Here is a 19,232-nt window from a genome sequence, read left to right on the forward strand (position 1 = left end):
TCCACATCAACTCAGGTCAAAAGTGTTCCCAGGCAAGGTGGCAGAGCGAGTGCATACCCTCCTTTCCAAATACACAAGAATGATGGGGAAGGTGGAGCTATGTATTTTAAGGTACACGGCCACACTCAAAAGCAAAAGAAAACTCTTCAGCAGCCCAAGACAGGGAGGAAGCTTCTACTTGTGAGCGGGGGTTGGAGAGCCTCGTTAAGGAGAGGAATAAAGGGCAGATCATAAAGAAGCCTGCGCAAAAACTGAGCCAAACGCTGTGTGACCCACAACTGCACCCACAAGGCATAGACCCAACAGAACCGAAAACGGGGACTCAAAAAATAGTTGTACGTGAATGCTCACGGCAGAACTCTGCCCATCAGCCAAGAGGTGGAAATAACCCAATGGCTGCCAACGGAAGAACGAACACCCAAAATATGGTCTCTCCACACAGTGGACTTATGAGTCAGCCATAAAAAGAATGAGGCACTGATACCCGCTACAACGTGCATGAACCTTGAAAACAGGACGCTGTGGAGCCCTGGGTGGCTCAGTCCATTAAGCGTCTGAATCTTGGTTTGGGCTCAGATCATGAACTTGCAGTTTGTGAGTTCAAGCCCTGTACTGGGCTCCATCTGATGGCACAGAGCCTGCTTGGCATTCTCTCTCTCCCTCTCTCTCTGCCCCGCCCCTGCTCACTCACTCTGTCTCTCCCTCAAAATTAATAAACTTTAAAAAAATTTAAAAAGAAAATAGGACGCTAAGTGAAAGAAGCCAGACACAGAAGGCCACACGTTACAGGATTCCATTTGTGTGAAATGTCCAAAATAGATTAATTCAGAGAGGAAACAGATCAGTGGTGGCCAGGGGCTAGAGGGACAGAGAAACGTAAGTGACTGCTTCTAATGGGTATGAGATTTTCTTCTGAGATGATGAAAATGTTCTGGAACTAGTCAGGGGCATGGTTGCACAACATTGTGAATGTACTAAATGCCATGAAATTGTGCACTTTAAAGCGATTAATTTCATGTTATGTAAATTTCACTTCCATTTTTTAAAAAACATTTAATAAAGAAAAAAAAACAGTACTATGTCCTACCTAATGAAAAGCCATAGATTAAAAAATAAAAAAGCAAGCAAAGGAAGGAAGCACACGTGTAAGAGGGGTGAGGGCCTGGACCACACCCCCTAGCCAGTCCCATGGAACAGGCACTTGCCTGTAGCCTGGGGAGGGGGAAAGAGACAGCCATGCAAAAATGGTGAGATGAGGGGCGCCCGGTGGCTCAGACGGTTAAGCGTCCAACGTTGGCTCAGGTCATGAGCTCACAATTTGTGGGTTCCAGCCCCGTGTCAGGCTCTGTGCTGACAGCTCAGAGCCTGGAACCTGCTTTGGATTCTGTGTCTCCCTCTCTCTCTGCCCCTCCCCTGCTCGTGCTCTGTCTCTCTCTCTCTCTCTCTCTCTCTCAAAAATAAACAAACATTTAAAAAAATGGTGAGATGAACCTGGGTTGCTCACAGAGGTCTGAACTAGTATCTCCCACAAAAGAAGAAAGCCCCAAGCCACCTTGTTGTTCAGTGCCAACCTGGAGAAACTGCAAAAACACATGAAAAAGTGAAGCAAGCACAGGTAAAAACCTGTTATGTGAGATGAACTTTAAAAACAAATAAATCACAAAGAGAAAAACCCACTACCATGAAAGATGGTCACATACACACACAAAAAAGAGGAAAATCCTGGCTTGAGAAAAGAATAAATATGGAGAAATCTGAAAAGGGCTTTAAATATGTTTGAATTCTTCAGTGTGATAAAGGAGGTAAAAGTATATCCTGGCAACAAGAACAGGACAGAATTAAACAAGAATAGGGACAGATGAGCGGGTTCAAGCCCCTCGTCAGGCTCTGCACGACAGCTCAGAGTCTGCTTAGGATTCTCTGTCTCCCTCTCTCTCTGCCCCCTCCCCCACTTGTACTTCTCCGTCTCTCTCAAAAACAAAATAAACTTTATAAAAAAAAAAAATAGGGACATATGAAAAAGAAGAATTGTGGAAGTTAAAAATGCATTTGTTGAAATAAAAACCCAGATGGACTCCTGTAATCGTGCCCACACACACCCCAGAATACATCAACCCAGAAAAAGTATGTCAGAGAGTCATCAGTGTCTGAGCAGAAAATCTTCTCATACAAAAGTGCTTTCCTGGTTTTCTCTCACCTCAATGACTTCCCCTATTAGAGAAAGTGTTTTTTCCCATTTGTGAACAGTTTGCAGAAAAGGCCCCACAAATCTGCTTCCTGAGATGCTTTGGAGGTTGACCGTGTTGTCGTCAAGGCACTGGATGATTTCGTCCACCGATCCCAAGATGTAGCCTCGCTCCTGTGTGCCTTTGTAATACTTGACCACGGTGAACTTCATGCTTTCCCACGTGTCCAAGATTTCCTTCACAGCCTGGTCAGGAATACGAAAAGAGTGGTTCGGGCACATACGTTGGAAAAACAGAACTCCAAACCCCACAGCAACTTCCTGAGCTTGCCTTTGGTCAACTGCTCAAGCCAGAGTCTGTGTCAGTTTCCCAGGTAAGTGGAGAGCCTGTCACGGTGACCCTGGTCATTACTTACCAAGCACTTGCATATGTGATCACCTTCGGTGCTCAGAGCACCCTAGTGAAGTAAGGGCTATTACCCACGTTTTAGAGAGATGGGAACTGGGTGCTCAAAGAGCAGCTCGGCCAGTTCATTTGGCTCTAGAACCAGGGTCTAAGTCTCCTAGTCTGCCTCTTGCATACCTGGGAGGTCCTGCTCCCATGTTTACTGTTAAGCAAGAAAATCAAATTACAGAGTAATATGCCTATTTATGATTATATTTTCAAAAACCAGCTGCATCGCTATTTACATGTATGTGTGTATGATGTGTATGTGCACACGTATATGTGGTGTCGTGTACCTATGTCTATGTGGTATGTGCATTTATGTACACGTGCATGCATGTGCATGTACGTATATGGGTATATACACTATGTGCAGGTACGTTGACACGTTTGTGTGACTATTTGTATAGTGTGCACATGTGTGTATATGCATGTGGATGCATGTGTCTCCCCTGCGTTTTTACATGTACGCTGAAATAATTATCTTCAGGCGGCAGAATTGTGATTTATTTTGTCAGTTTTGTACCATCAACATCCATTCTTTCTTTAATAAATACATTGGAGGTGAAATGATAAGTTAGAACAACAAAAATTTAACCAAGGCAGAAGTCCTATTTCTTAAGCAAATAATTCTTGTTTTCACTTTTTTTATTACTTTGTTATTTTTGAGAAAGAAAGAGTACTAGCAGGAGAGAGGGGCAGTGAGAGAGAATCCCAAGCAGGCTCCACACTCAGCATAGAGCTCGACTTGGGGTTCAATCTTAGGACTGTGAGATCATGACATGAGCTGAAATTAAGAGACAAGAGGTACCTGGATGGCTCAATCGGTTAGGCATCCGACTTCAGCTCAGGTCATGATCCCGCAGTTTGTGGGTTCAAGCCCTGCATCGGGCTCTGTGCTGATAGCTCAGAGCCCGGAGTCTGCTTCAGATTCTGTGTCTCCCTGTCTCTCTGGTCCTCTTCTGTTTGTGCTCGCTCTCTCTCTCTCTCTCTCTCCAAAATAAATAAATGTAAGAGAGAGAGAGAGAGAGAGAGAGAGAGAGAGAGAGAGCGCGCGCGCGCCAGATGCTTAACTGACTAAGCCACCCAGACTCCCCTAGAGCAAATAATTCTTTATTACTCAAATACGAGTACTAGAACAAACACATTTTCTCTTGGCATTAAAAAAAAAAAATTCTCTGAAACTAATAACACTGTATGTTAACTATACTGGAATTCGAATAAATTAAGATAAAAACAGTTTTCTAAGCTGTTTTATAACAGCCTTACTTTCTCAATGGCGATCTCCTTGATGGCAGCAGTTACGATCTCACTGAGAACATCTGTGTGTTTGTGAAGTTCCATGGCAAACATGTTCTCCAAGGTGAACGTCTCTGTCATTTCAAACGTTACGCCTGTTTTTTCCATAAGTTCTTTCCAATGCCTGAAAGCATCCGCATTAAAACCTTTGTGCTTCCTGGATTCAGTGATGGATTTCATTATTCCCACTTAAATCACAGGACAAACCCCATTAATTGAGGACATCATTGGAATTGCATCTCCAAAGTTTTCCAAAATCCCCCTGGCTTCCAGAGTCGAACCCAGGAAACAACCTCTATCAAGAAACACTCTTGCATGGCTAGTCTTCCCAACCATCTAAGAAAACAGGCAGCTTTTAACTTTTTCGAACCTGCTTCCGTCACAGAGTCTATAGACTAGTGATCTTGACCTCTGTCGGCTCACTCAGCCTGTTTGAGACCCTGGTGAAAGCTGTGAGCTGCCGTGCATTTGGTCAGTTTTTATCTCACTCTTAGATCTGTGCCAGGCAGTGAGTGGGCTAGCCGTCAGAGGTGCCCGTGACAAAGGGCAAGGCTCCTGCCCACGGGAACGCTACCACGTCCTCGGGGACACGGCCAGCACACGCTAACACAAATCTGTGCATTAAATAATCACAAATTGCTTTGAGAGCTATGCGAAAAACCACCAAGTGATGGAGACAGTAAGAAGGGATCCCCGATAGGCAGGAGGATCTGTGCACGCGGAAGCATTGAGCACAAAGTGCTCCACCCGATCTGGTCTTCCTTTAAGGTTTGCATTTGGCCTGTGGATTTGCCTTTTTTTTTTTTTTAATTTTTTTAATGTTTGTTTATTTCTGAGACTGAGGGAGAGCATGAGTCAGGGAGGGGCAGAGAGAGAGGGAGACACAGAATCCGAAGCAGGCTCCAGGCTCCGAGCTGTCAGCACAGAGCCCAACACGGGGCTCGAACTCACGGACGGTGAGATCATGACCTGAGCCGAAGTCGGACGCTTAACCGATTGAGCCACCCAGGAGGCCCTAAATGTTTTTTATTTTTATAATTACTTTCTATTCATGGCAAAAGCTTTTGGTTTCCCATTTATAATGGTGGTGTAACTTTCTTCTTAGAACACACTCGAGTAAAAAAAAATAAGCTGATGGGAAACAAACAGAGTAGTGACAGTATACATGATATTGGCAGAGATGGGACAAAAATGGTTAAGAAATGATCTAAGTCTAGGAAGTACTGGGTTGTGGCGTCAAAAGAACAGGGAACTTTAGCTAGAAAATACTTCTTCTATCTAGTTGGGAAAACTGAGGAATGCATAGATCAAAGGGAGCACCCAAGTGGCCCTGTAGAACAGTGACAAAGACGGGCTTAGAACCCATGTCACCCCAGGCCTGAGGGCCACCTGCACCTGCTGAAGGGAGATCCACGGGTGTAGAGAGATGTCAGAGATACACCTGGCACCGAAGAGAGGCTTACTCACTGGCGTCATCACGAGGATTGGAAGGGAATTGTCTGGCATGGCTTTCTTGCTGAGCAGAATGACGCCATTGGATGCCATTCCGTGACTCTCTACCCACGTGCTGGGAAACACGATGGAGGAAGAGAGGATCACGGCAGAGAAAACGTGACTCACAAAGCTCCTACTAATCCCTGTCCGCGTGGGGCCACGTCTGGACCATCACGGACAAATGAGGAGGGAATCTCCTCCATCGCACCCTCAGGACTGGTTATTCCGTTGAAAAACCAGCGACACCTGCTCTGTCCAGTATGGCAGCCACAAGTCACGTGTCGCTATTGAGCATCTGAGCTGTGGGGGGTCCAAACTGAAAGGTTCTGTAGGCGTAAAATACATGCCATATTGCAACATATTTTTTGGAGAAGAGCATAAAATATCTTGTGAGTAATGTTTCATATTGATTACAGGTTGAAATGATAATGCTTTGTATATACTGGGCTAGTTAAAATATATTACTAAAATTATTTTTACCTGTTTTCTTTTACTTCTTTGGTGCAGCTGCTGGAAAAATTTTAAATGACATGTCTGGGTCACGTGTTTCTGCTGGATGGCGCTGATCTAGACCCCTTGCTATTTTTTCTAAACTGTTAGAATGAAGCATCCACGAACGCGAGTTTATATCTGGAAGTGTTTGTTTTAAAAAAATAAAATAAAATAGGAGAGGGGCACCTGGGTGGCTCAGTCTGTCGAGTGTCCGTCCCTTGACTTCAGCTCGGGTCATGATCTCATGGTTCGTGGGTTCAAGAGCCACATCAGGCTCTGTCTGAGCTGACAGTGCAGAGCCTGCTTGGGATTCTCTCTCTCCCCCTCACTCTCTGCCTCTCCCACACTGGCGTGCGCGTGCACGTTCTAAATAAATAAATAAATAAATAAATAAATAAATAAATAAATAAATAAATGAAATAAACTGTAAAAAAAGATTTAAAAAAACAAGTTTAAAAAATTGGAGAATCCTTACAGCTGATAATTGAATAGAAACTTCACATGGAAACAATACCATAAAAATCTTACCTGCATATTTCAGCGTTCTGCATTGCTGTTGAAACCTTGTACTTTGTCATCAGACCTAAGCAAGGATAGATTTTAAACTAAAACTCCTCCCCCTTCCACAACGGCCAACAGGACAAAACAAACCTGTCTCTTAGCGCTTCGTGCTTCAAGTCAAGTAGTAAAGGAACGGAGTCTTTGAAATCCTTCATTTTCGCTTCCAAATGATAGGCCACGGATAGGTTTCGGACCTGCCGGGGGAGCCTTCTGAGGGACCTGAGAAAACTGTCAATTCCCTCCTGGAGGAACTGAACATTCAGGTTGATCCAGAGGGTCTGAGACCATTCTTCTTTTGCAACCTAGAAACGGACAAGAAATAGTCCCAGTAACAAAACTGCCTTTGACCGGAACGGCCGCTACTCAACACGTGGTCATGCTCCCTCCTTTTCAGATATCATCACCCATCTGGCCACAAAAACCTCAGACTCACAAAGGAATGATTGGTTAAAGGCTCCAAAATACAAACAAAAGAATTCCAACTCTGTCAAGGCCCCGCCAAAATAATGCTGTCTCTAAGGATGTGTGGAATCCAAAAATATGTCTTCCTTTCCAAGGGAGGAGAAGTATAAAATCAGAAACAGGCATCTCTGAAATCACGGAGCTGCTGACCTCAAAGCAAGTATTTCACTCAGGTGTGATGCTAACGTGCTTCTCTTTCCCGAAAAAAGCAGCTAAGGTTACAAAACGCTTATAATTTAGATAATCCTTCCTGATTATCACACCCAAAAGATTTTCCATGATGTATTTTCCTGAGATTTAACAGAAGAAGTGCTGTCTTGCGTGAAATTTACCATCTCGAATCATTTGCATTTGCAACCGGTGACATCCAGGCTTGACGGATTTGCTTCGAGTCACAAAATGTATTTCACAGAAAACTGTGTCAATTGATGAAATATACACGTGGTAATTTCTTTTGACTTAGGTATAAAGGACCTGAAGATGCATTTACTATTTTTCACCTCTTGGTCTTCTAAAAAGATCTTAAAAGCTCAAACAGCTTTCTGGATTATTTATTTAAGTTTATTTATTTATTGTGAGAGAGCAAGAGAACAAGCAGGGGAGGGGCAGAGAGAGAGAGGGAAAGAAAGAATCCCCAGCAGGCTCAGAGCTATCAGCACAGAGCCTGATGCGGGGCTTGAACTCACAAACTGTGAGATCACGACCTGAGCCAAGATCAAAGAGGTGGATGCTTAATTGACTGAGCCACCCAGGTGCCCCACTTTCTGAATTATTTTGAGATGACACCCACAAATGTATTACCTCTTTTTTGCAAAAATTCAGTAAGTGATAAATTAGAAAGAAATCATAAGGAAACCAAAGTACTTCTTGGAGTTTCTACGCCTGAACCTACAGCCTGGCAATCATTACAAGGCCTTTTTCCCTCCACTCTTTCTCGTCCCTTCTTTCACCAAGTACATTTGGAAAACCACAACTGTGGTTAAATCCGCTCCTCGACACCCAACGTTCCTCAGTGCTCAACACCTACACCAGGGCAGCCAACCATGATGGCTGAGGACACTCAGCCTCTCTGTCTAAATCCAGGGCCCTGATGCGGCTTTCCCTTGGGGCCTATTCTTCCAGACCACCACCTCACCCCTGCCTTGTTAGCCTCAACCAGCCACCCCCCTGCCCTCATCTCTGCTGATGATCTTGCTGTGCACGTCCCCAGGGAAACCGACACAATCATAACCGAACGCTCAACATCTCCCACGAGAAGCATCTCTATGCACACGCTCTGCCTTCCCCGTATGACCACACCCGCCTCCTACCTGAGGCCACGTCCCAACCCCGCCCTTTCCCACCAACTCATGGACACCAGACACCATTCGAGGAAGTCTCCCTTCTGTCTCCTCTCACCCACGTTTCCTCCTTACTGGATCACTATGCAAACCCCCCCTCTAATTTCTCCCGTCTTAAAAAAAACTACCCTGACCCCACCTCCCTTCCACACACAGCTCCTCAGTTCTCTGCTTCCCTTTGCAACAAAACACATTGGAAAAGCTGTCCAGATCCAGGGTTTCTGACTCCTCTCTTCCCATTCTCTCTTCCTCAAGCTTTGTTGAGGATCGGCTGGCGTGCGGACACAGCTGGATGTGTCCAGGTGCACAATGTCGCAAACTCTGGCCTGTGCGCACACGCACGGGACCGTCACCACAGTCGAGACCGTGAACTCCTTCGTAGCTCTCGGAGGTCTCCTCCCGCCTCTCTGTAACCCCCCCTCCCATCCCCGGGCAAATGCTGCCCTGCTTTCTGCCGTGATAACTTCGTTGGCCCGTTCTAGAATTTTAGGTAAATGGAATCATCCAGGATGTACGATCTTCTGTCTCAGCAAGAAGATTTTGAGATCCGTCCATGTTGTCGCCCCGGTGCATCAGCAGTCCAATCCTTTCTGCTACTGAGTAGCATTCCACGCGATGGATGTACCAGTTTCTTTAGCCATCCACCTGGGGGGTATTGGGTTTTTTCTGGTCCTGGGCTATTGCAAATAAAGCTGCCGTGGACATTCATGTAAACGTCTTTGCGGGGACCTGTGCTTCCTTTTCTTGTGGGCAAATCCCTCGGACTCACTCTAATCAGGCGTCCACGACCACCGCTCCATCGAGACGTTTCTTTCCAAGGTCACAGTGGTTTCCATGACGTGAGACGCGGTGGTCACTGCTAATCGCCCTCCCACTTGATCAGATGCACGGCAGGTTGACAGTCCCGCCCCCTGAAACGCTTTCGTCACTCGGCTTCTGAGACATCACACTTGTCAGTCTGTCCCCCTATCCTACCTCCCAGGCCACTCCCTGTCCTCCCTCCCTTTTCGGGCATCTTCCCGTGGTATGTGATGCTGGAGTGCTCCAGGTTCGGCCCCTCTTCTTCTCCGTGTATCCCACTCCCGGGTGTACGGGGGCTGAAGCTTGCCCCCCCCCACCCCGCCACCTAGAATTCATGTCCCCCTGGGACCTCAGAATGTGATCTTATTTGGAAGTCAGGCCTTTGCAGATTTAAGATGAGGTCATGCTGGGGTAGGATGGGCCCCAAATCCGATGGCCGCGCCGGGGAAAAGACTGATTCAGAGTCCTGCTCAAAGGCCACCTCCCTGGGCCACCTCCTTCCCCCGCTGGGCCCCATGGCGCTCTGTCTACCGTATTCCTGTCACATATCAGAGCAGTATGGCGATTCACTCGTGGGTCAGTGTGATGGTTAATTTTATGTGTGAACTTGACTGGGCCACAGGTGCCCAGATATTTGGTTAAACATTATTCTGGACAATGTTTTCCAGGGTGTTTCTGGGTAAAATTACATCTGAAACAGTGGCCTGAGTAAAGGTAATTTCCCTCCCCTCTGTGGGTGGGTCTCATCCAATCCACTGAAGGGCTAGAGAGAAAACTTGAGTGAGAGAGAATCCTCTCTCTCTGCCTGTCTTCCAGCTGGGACATCAGTCTTCTGCCTTCAAGCTCAGACCTGAGCTGGAGATACCCCATCAGCTGTCCTGGGTCTCCAGCCTGCTGACCCCAGACCTTGGGACTTCCGGTCTCCATTCCTATATAAGCCGATTCCTTATAATAAATCTGTTTGGTGCCCATTGGTTCTGTTTCTTGGAAGAACCCAGACTAACACAGTCAGCCTCTCCTGGGGGTTCAAGAAGGGCAGGAGTGGGATGAGGAGATGCACCTCCTTTCTGGACCCTACTCCCAACCAGCACAGCACTGGGCTGTATAGAACAGAGTGAAGAGACGGAGGGACTAATAAAGGAATGGTACGAACTTGCACTGGGAACATATGTTAAAGAGAGGCATCCAAATGTCATGCTATTTGCTACTTTTAATTTCTTTTAATTTCTTAAATGGTTCACCCCACTCCTTAACCAAGCCCCAACCAGCAAAGACAATTTTCTTTCTTGTTATTGTGGAAAAATACACATAACGCAGCATGTACCATTTTAACCACTTTTAAATGTACGATTCGGCAGTATCGAGTATATTCACCATGCTGTGCAGCCATCACCCCCATCTAGCCCCAGAACTTTCCCATCACCCCACATGGAGACCCCGGATCCATTGGCAGTTACTACTTCCCAAGAGCCAAAGCGAGAGCTTCCATGAAATCCGCCCCGGGCTCTTAATTACGGCGGCACCAAAACCCGCTTGGCCAAGTCAACTCTCACACTGCCTTCAGGGAGGCGGGGTCTGTGGGCAGACGCTCACCTTCAGCGCTTCGTAGAGGTCATAAATGGTCCTCAGGTTGTTCATCTCCTTCTGCACTTTGAGCAGCTCTGGATACATTGTAATCGGAAGATCGAAAAGTTTCTCAGCGTTAGCCAACTCCTGGCGGTTCTTTTCATGTCTCGTGAGCTCCTTTTCAAAAATGGCTAAAAGTTCTACTCCTGGCAAATAAGTAAATAAATAGAAGCCATCCAGGAAGACACATTTAGAATTACCACAGCTTTATCTCTCTTTCTAACGGAAACCAGACGGCCAGGTCCATATGCAAAACTCTCCAGTTAGAAAATTCGGTCTCCTGGGGTGCCTGGGTGGTTCGGTCGGTTAAGCGTCTGACTTGGGCTCAGGTCATGATCTCACAGTCCATGCATTTGCACCCCACATCGGGCTCTGTGCTGACGGCTCAGACCCCGGAGCCTGCTTGGGATTCTGTGTCTCCCTTTCTCTCCGCCCCTCACCCACGCACGCTCTCTCCCTCTCTCTTTCTGTCTCTCTCTTTCTCAAAAATAAATAAACATTAAAAACAAATTTTTTTAAGAGAAAATTTTGCCTCCTTCACGTTATCCCTCTAAGTGGCTCAACTTGGGCTGCACATTAGATTCCCATGAGAGTTTTAAAAGTCTTGGCATCTGGATCACACCCCCCCCCCCCGCCCCCAGAACAAGAGAATTAGACTATTTGGATCTGGACGCCAGAAGTCACCGGGTTTGTCAGGATCCTCAGGTGAACCCAGTGTACAGGCAAGGTTAAGAACCACTGCTCCATTCCATAGTCCCATAACATCCTTAAGCAAAACATACTCCACTACCTCAGGAAGCCCAGCGTGAATGTTCTTACCTTTATCAAGATCATCACCAATAGAACCAGGGCCTTCACGATAAAAACGCTTTGCAAATTCCTCTATCTGCTGTTTGTAGTTTAATATTTCACCTCGAGTAATCTGCAAAGGGCACGGTTGCATTAATTTATCCCGACGGGCATTTGTCCATATCTTTACTCAGAAAGTAAAAAATGTAAAAGGTACCTCTGTGAACGTTCTCTTTATGCCCCCAAGAGAATGATCCACATTCACGGACTCATTGAACAGATTTGACCACATGCTTTTAATATTGTCAACCAGTTCTTTCTCTGCATCAGGAGGCTGACAAAGAAACAGGACAAACAATAAATGGCCAGAAATTTGGAATTGAAATTCCGGTCAAAGCTACTGCCTGGGGATTTCCACTTGTGACAACAGCAGGCTCGGTCATTTGAATCCACAAAAAAACTACTTGAATTAGAAAGATTATATATTTGAGGCACCTGGGTGGCTCAGTCGGTTGAGCACCCGACTTCAGCTCAGGTCATGATCTCACGGTTCGTGAGTTCAAGCCCCGCGTCGGGCTCGCTGCTGTCAGCCTGTCAGCGCAGAGCCCGCTTCAGGTCCTCTGTCCACCTCTCTCTGCCCCTCCCTCGCTTGTGCTCTCCCAAAAATAAATATTTTTTAAAAGAAAGAAAAACTATATATTTATGATGAAAACAAAATCAGGATAAAATCATTTTTAAAAATAAGCAGGTAACACAGATAGAAAGAGAGATACCGTAGACAGATAAGCCCTTCATAAACTAGGACCCAGTTTCAGCTCAACTTAATCCCTAATTAAAATAAGGTTATCTTAGCTTGCTGATGCATCTAGCTGTGCTGTCTATCAGAAGCAAAAAGAAATCTCCCCTGATGAAATATAACATCTGGAGCCTCCAACTCTCTCTACAAATTTGTCATGTACAATGTCCAGAACTCAATCAGAAATAACAGATAGGTAAGGATCAAAATGACTCGAAGGAAACCAAGAGATACACAGACAATATAAGCAGACCCTAATAGAGTTTCAAATAATTTTACTTAATAAAGGAAACAAAAGGGGCGCCTGGGTGGCTCAGTCGGTTAAGCGACCGACTTCGGCCCAGGTCATGATCTCACGGCTGGTGAGTTTGAGCCCCGTGTCAGGCTCTGTGCCAACAGCTCGGTCTGGAGCCCGCTTCGGATTCTGTGTCTCCCTCTCTCTCTGCCCCTCCCTCGCTCATGCCCTGTCTCTGTCTCAAAAATAAATAAAAACATTTAAAAACAATTTTTTAATAAAAAAGTAAAAAACTAAAGGAAACAGACAAAATTGGGAACTTTTATTTTAACTCTAAAAGTGTACATTTTGCATACTGTGCAATCTTATGACGAGAGGGTCTCTAGCTTTCAGGGTGACTGCTCAGTGAAGGTGTTCAGAGCAGTCAAGGAACATAAAGGCTGCAATACAAGTCTGATGCAAGTGCAGACTTACGACAGCTATTTGCTTCTTCTAGTTTGTTTCTCCAGCTGATTCTTTCGGCGTGAATGTGAGGCACAGTATGCAAAATTTTGTATACAGTTTCAGGGAGAGGCCAGGCCCCCTCAAACTCCTCCAGGGACTTCTAAAGTTCCTTTGAGCCACCCTGAACAACTGTAATAAAGGCAACTGAATTATTACCGCTACCCATCTCTTTTATCATCTTAATCCTCTCTGACTCTCCTCCCTCCCGCTTATTTTGTAAAAGCCCTTTATTAAAGGAAATTAACACCAGAAACAGGGGGAGGGGAGGGGGAGAATTGACATGATCTCCAAAGAAAAATACAGCCTGAGCCATACCAGATCAAGAAATAATCTGTTTTCATTATTCTGAATAACTGTGGGGTTGCTCTACATTTAAATTTTATTACTTAAAGTCATCGTTGAGAAGTATTTCTGAAAAGGGTCTTAGAATTCAACCCAACTGTAAAAATGCTTACGAAAATCCATGGGGCGCCTGGGTGGCTCAGTCAGTTAAGCGTCTGACTTCGGCTCAGGTCATGATCTCACCACTCGTGGGTTCGGGCCCAGCGTCAGGCTCTCTGCTTTCAGCACGGAACCCGCTTCCAATCCTCTCTCTCTGCCCCTCTCATGCATGTTCTCTCTCTCTCTTTCTCTCTCTCTCTCTCTCAGATAAATACACATGAAAAAAATCCTTTTAAAGAAAGGAAACTGTCGACTCACAAAGAGATTATACATTGCCATGGTGCGGTATCGCTCCTGGACATCCCTGTATCTCAGTTCCATGACCAAAGATTTACTTCTAATTTCTGCAATCGTTGCAAGGACAAACTTGAGGTCTTCAAGGGTACTGGGGCTCTTCTTCAGGTTTTTGGCCAGGCTCTGCAAAAGAGAGGCCAAAGGACACCAAATAAACCTAGAAAACACAGTCCCCAACGGAGACGCGATTTTCACGAGAAGTAGTGTAATTAAACCCAGCGATACCTCCATCTCTTCATGGAGGTGATAGAGTTCCTCCCTGGCTGACTCATTGAGAAGCTTTCCAAGCGAGGTCACCCAGGACCTGGCGTTTTCCTGCACCGTGTTCGCCAGAGGCCCCAGCCGCAGCCTGATGCAATGCTCGTCCTTAACTAAGGGGTGGCGCATGACTTCTTGGGCAATCTTGGAATAGAACTGCAACTTTTCATCATAGGACACACAAGGAGGTTTCCTGGAGGCGAACTTCTCCATCACGATGGCTTTGTCCAGCTTCCAGAGAGGTCGATACCTCTTCCATTTCTGGAGGTACTTCATAAGACTGATCAGAATCCTGTGGACGTTTTGGGGGATCATGACAGCTTGTTCAATTATCTGAGGGTTCAGGGAGACATCATCGTAAAAGCTTATTACAACGAGTTCTTCTTCCTCCCCCTTCTGAGGAGGGCATTCTATACAGCTGCCATTCATCCATCGGACAAAATGCTAGTGAAAGAAGAACCAGGGAAAAGGACAGCACTTCAGCATTTATTCCGCTTCCTATGCATAAAGTCACGTGACTTCGGGAGAAAGTCTCGCCAGTAACAGAACCTCGTCCAAAAAAGCTGATTTTTGTTAAGGAAGTACATTTCTGACATTTTATGAAAGGACAGGTAAAAATTATTTTTTATTTGAAAGAAAGCATTTATGAACATAAAATAATGCAGGCTTCACCAGGAGCCTCAAATCCATCCAGTGAGGGGGGTGTTAAATTGGTATAAAATGTTGTGAATAATACCCAGAATGTTGGGTCGCCCGGGGGGCTCAGTCGGTTAACCGTCCGACTTAGTCTCAGGTCATGATCTCACGGTCCCCACATCGAGCCCCCCACGGTGAGTTCGAGCCCCACATCGGGCTCTGTGCTGACAGCTCGGTGCCTGAAGCCTGCTTCGGATTCTGTGTCTCCCTCTCTCTCTGCCCCTCCCCCGGTCGTGCTCTGTCTCTCTCTCAAAAATAAACAAACATTAAAAAAATTTTTTTAATGAAATAAAATTTAAAAATACCCAGAATGTTTCACAGAGAGTCTTTCCTATTTATTTACTCCTTGGAAATTGTTTGTTTCCCTCTTCAAAGACGCAGTTATATAAAGCTATAACGTAAGAGAATTTACATAACTGAGGTTTAATAAACAACTTTACTTGCACAGATTATAAAATATATGCAATTTATTAATTTCCAAGTACAGTTAAATTAACTTCCCTATCTATATCTATACTCATTTTTATGCTTTAAAAAATGCCTGAAACATATTTGACTTTCTGAACAAACCAACTAAGAAAATGTTAGTGTCTTGAGGGGATGTGACCTCCCTTATCCATAAAAATGGCCCCATTTTCCCATTGTTGGTGAGACACAAACTATGGGTTATTGGCCAACAGACACTCCTTTGACCCCATTTGCATAGTTGAGAGCCAGCTATGTGCCAGATGCTGTTGGAGGTGCTGGGGATTCAAAGGTGGACAGACACACAAGGTCCATGTTCCCATGCACCTTGCATTCTAGTGGCACAAGAGAGTCATGGATAGGTGAGCGAGGAAATAAGAAAAGGTCAGGTAGCGGTAGGTGATGGGAAGAAGATGGAACGGGTGATAGGATAGAGAACAACGAGGAGGAGCCATCAGGGAAAAGTCTGGGGGCAGAAATTTCCAGGCAGAGGGAAGAGTTCACGGAACCATTTCGAGGAGGAGCAAGTGCTGCTGCCGGAGGCCGGTGGGGCTGAGCGCGGGGGAGCACGAGATGCAGCAAGTGAGCTCAGGAAGGCAGGCAGGTGCCAGACTGCGAGCACAGTGAGGAGTTCGGCTTATGTCCGAATGCAACGTAAAGTCGTCGGGGGGTTTGCACAAGAGATCTGACGTGAAGTGATTCATATTTTAAAAAGAGAATTCTGACCGCCCCCCCCCCCCGCCCCGTGGTGGAGGAGGGGGTGTGGAAACATGCGATCGTCTAGGGGAGGGATGCCGGGAGTCAACCAGACCTCCGATGGGCGGGACAGAGGTGGACAAGAGGAAACCCTAGAATCGGGGCCGGCTCCTGGGCTCCCGGCTCGTGCATCTGGGCTGCTGCGGGCGCCGCTTCCTGCAGTAGGGAAACCAGGGGCAGGGGCAGGGTGCAAGACGGGAAGTCAAGAATTCCACCTTGGACCTGCCAACACCAGGGTCGGAGGGGACACATCAAGGAGGCAAGAGACTTGAAGAGTGGGGCGGGTAGTAGAGAGGTCTGGGCGAGGATGGCATTAAAAGGCACGAGACGGGTCGGGATCACACGGAGAGGAGAAAAGGGAGCCTGGATCGAGCCTTGGGATACCCAGGCTCTCGAGGGCTGCAAGAGGAGCCCAGAGGAGGGCAAGAGTCTGGACAAGAAGCAGAGCGGAGCCCATGCTCTCCGTGGCCTCCGCGACGTGCTCCCCAAAGCCGGAGGGCCTGGCAGCCGGTGGCCACAAGCCCCGCTGTGGATCCACAGACCCCTCCGCCCTTACCTTGGTGATCTCCACGCAATTTCGGACACAACGGACGCACATTTTGTCGATCTCATTCGCGTTGGGGTGGAGGATGATCTCGGGCGCCGTCAGGATGGTGTCCGTTTGGAACAGAGGGACGTTTCCCAGGATTAAAGAATTAAAAGACTGCAAATTCCTAAGAGGGGTTAATAAAAAAAAAAAAAAACAGACAGACCCAGGACTCAATGGAGTGGAGTATATCCAACACTTGACGGAAACAGCTGGTGTCACAAAAGTCACACGTGAAAACCCTCTGTGTGGAGTAAGACGTTCTGGCGTCATAGCGGGCAATGCGCACTGAGTTTTATTATGTGCCCCCGTTTTGGCCTATACTTATATGTAGTTCATTTCCACTTTTAGGAAGTGAATATCTATTAGTTGAAAGACACCTGAGTAACAGTGATGACTTCCAAAAGCTGTTCCACATGGTTTGGGAAAGATGGTCATAAAACTGGCTTTGTCTTCTCCCAGAAAGGGCCCCCCTCTTGTAGCTCACTCCTGGTCCTCAGGATTCAGCTAAAACGCGGCCTCAGGGTGGCTTTCTTGAGCACCCCCTTACAACGGCCACTCCGTTTCCTGTCCCAAAACACTGTGCTGCTTTATTTCTTTCACAGAAATCATCTTGGTTATGTCTGGGTTCCTGGTGTTTTGTGTCTCTCCTATGAGGATGGAAAAGATCCAGAAGGAGAGGGGCCCTGTCTGGCCTGGTGCCTGACACACGCAGGGTCTAAGAAACCTGTGAGTGAATGAATGAGTGAATGAGTGGATGGATAGATGGATGGATGGATGGACGGATCGACAGACGGATCAAGGGAAAGCATAGCATATTAAAAAAGGAAACACTAGGGGCGCCTGGGTGGCGCAGTCGGTTAAGCGTCCGACTCCAGCCAGGTCGCGATCTCGCGGTCCGTGAGTTCGAGCCCCGCGTCGGGCTCTGGGCTGATGGCTCGGAGCCTGGAGCCTGTTTCCGATTCTGTGTCTCCCTCTCTCTCTGCCCCTCCCCCGTTCATGCTCTGTCTCTCTCTGTCCCAAAAATAAATAAAAACGTTGAATAAAAAAGGAAACACTGTAGGAGGTGCCCTGTGTAAGAAGCTGCTGCAGGAATCTAAGAAGCAATAATGAAAAACAACAACCAAAAAAAAGAAGATAAATGAAACGTGTAGAAAACAGATTTTTGTAAAGGATCAACTTAGTGAAATTTGTCAAACTGGGTCCAGGAAGCAAGACGACCAAAGGTATTTATTTTATTTATTAACGTCTTGTTCCCAAGTGGACTTCAGCAGCTCACAAGAATGCTTTGGCTGCAGTAAGAGACCCTAAACTCAAAGTGGGATAAAATAAAGAGACACGTATCACAGACGTTTAGCAAAGTGATGCTGGACCAGGTTCACATCCTAGCCGTTCTTCTTACAAGGTGTGTGTGTGACCGAGGCGAGGAAAGTCGCTTAATCTTCCAACGCTCTGTGTCCGGAAAACGAGGGTGAGATTGTAAAAGGGTATAGCACGAGCCTTGAGAGCAAAGCTCTCATACGTGTTAGATTCAAATACACACATATATGCAGAGGGTATGTATAGAGTCTAGAGTCACGAGAACGTAACTGACAATGCAATCGTAAATACTTCTACATTTGCTGCATTTAGGCCACAAATTCGGTTCTAAGTCTCCTAGCAGTCAAGGAGAAAAGGGAAATCTTTCAAGTCAACAATCTATAGTATCCACACCGCTTAAAAACAAAACAACAAAAAAACAAAAGACAAAAAGAAAAATACTACTTTCTCAGGAGGCTAAGCTCAAAAGGGACACTAGAGAAATTTCTTCGGGGGTCCTTCACATAGAAGACATTGAATGTCCTAGGGCAGCTTCCCAGAATGATCCCACGAGGGATAATTTCCTTTTCCGAACATTGAGGGGCCTGACAAGAAGGTGAGCCAAATTAGAAAGCCATCCTTCCCTCCTGTGAGCAGGAAGCCTCTTTGACCAGAAAGCAGACTTACCGTCCAAATCATTTCTATTCTGCACTTTATGACCCTTCCTTTAACTACTCCCGTGCGTAAACTCCTTTAATCTATGCACACTGCCTTCACGACAGGAAACGAGGTGGACTTACTTCAGGATGAGCTTTGTCAAGACGTCATAAATTTTATGTTCCCAGTATTCGTAATAGAAGGCCAGTTTGGGAGCCTTGCCTGTGTTGGTGTGGATGACCAGACCCTCGACTTTGGTCAGCAGAGGCCCAATGGCAAGATACCACCTGACCATGTGGTCCGCATCTTTGGCCCTTTCTCGCTCAATGTGCTCAAAGAATTCCTTCACGCCTGAAGAGGAAGACACCGGTTACAGTCCTTCGTGAACACAGGGAGGGATGTTACTCGCAGAGCCATCCAAACGCTAACTGCAGATCTTAAAAATACAAAAGCAGCCTCTAACCTAGACCGCAAGCAGAAAATACGTCAACACCAAAAGTTCACGACACACCCTAAGTAAAAGAATAAATGACAACACAGGGATGTGCATTACGTGTGCCAAAGCACACCACGTGCAAAAGGCGGCTTTTATTTTCTCTGGGCGATTTTGCTTTTCTTGAATTGCTTTTAGACTCATCTAAGACCGCTTAAAAGATGTTGCTTGAACAAGTAAACGTGAGCCCATAAAAACACAATCTGTGTTACTGTTATGAAGTTATTGCCAAAGTACTACTGGTCCCCACAGAGTCAG

General features: G+C 46.2%; 1 protein-coding gene across 2 annotated transcripts in view; it reads right to left on the minus strand.

Moving 5' to 3' along the window:
- DNAH10 (dynein axonemal heavy chain 10) overlaps nucleotides 1-19,232 on the minus strand; it is a 143,742-nt gene that overhangs the window by 76,555 nt on the left and 47,955 nt on the right. For both annotated transcript variants that reach the window (XM_086681488.1, XM_086681487.1), the window contains 10 exons: nucleotides 18,625-18,832; nucleotides 16,496-16,652; nucleotides 13,990-14,466; nucleotides 13,729-13,887; nucleotides 11,712-11,828; nucleotides 11,525-11,627; nucleotides 10,673-10,851; nucleotides 6,567-6,778; nucleotides 3,900-4,053; nucleotides 2,198-2,431 (listed from right to left, as the gene is read on the minus strand). In XM_086681488.1, the coding sequence (XP_086537614.1) occupies nucleotides 2,198-2,431; nucleotides 3,900-4,053; nucleotides 6,567-6,778; nucleotides 10,673-10,851; nucleotides 11,525-11,627; nucleotides 11,712-11,828; nucleotides 13,729-13,887; nucleotides 13,990-14,466; nucleotides 16,496-16,652; nucleotides 18,625-18,832 (2,000 nt within the window). The remainder of the gene's footprint in view (nucleotides 1-2,197; nucleotides 2,432-3,899; nucleotides 4,054-6,566; nucleotides 6,779-10,672; nucleotides 10,852-11,524; nucleotides 11,628-11,711; nucleotides 11,829-13,728; nucleotides 13,888-13,989; nucleotides 14,467-16,495; nucleotides 16,653-18,624; nucleotides 18,833-19,232) is intronic.

This window comes from Puma concolor, chromosome D3, assembly GCF_028749965.1.
Source record: "Puma concolor isolate L17-30 chromosome D3, mPumCon1.1.hap2, whole genome shotgun sequence".
Taxonomy (NCBI): Eukaryota; Metazoa; Chordata; class Mammalia; order Carnivora; family Felidae; genus Puma; species Puma concolor.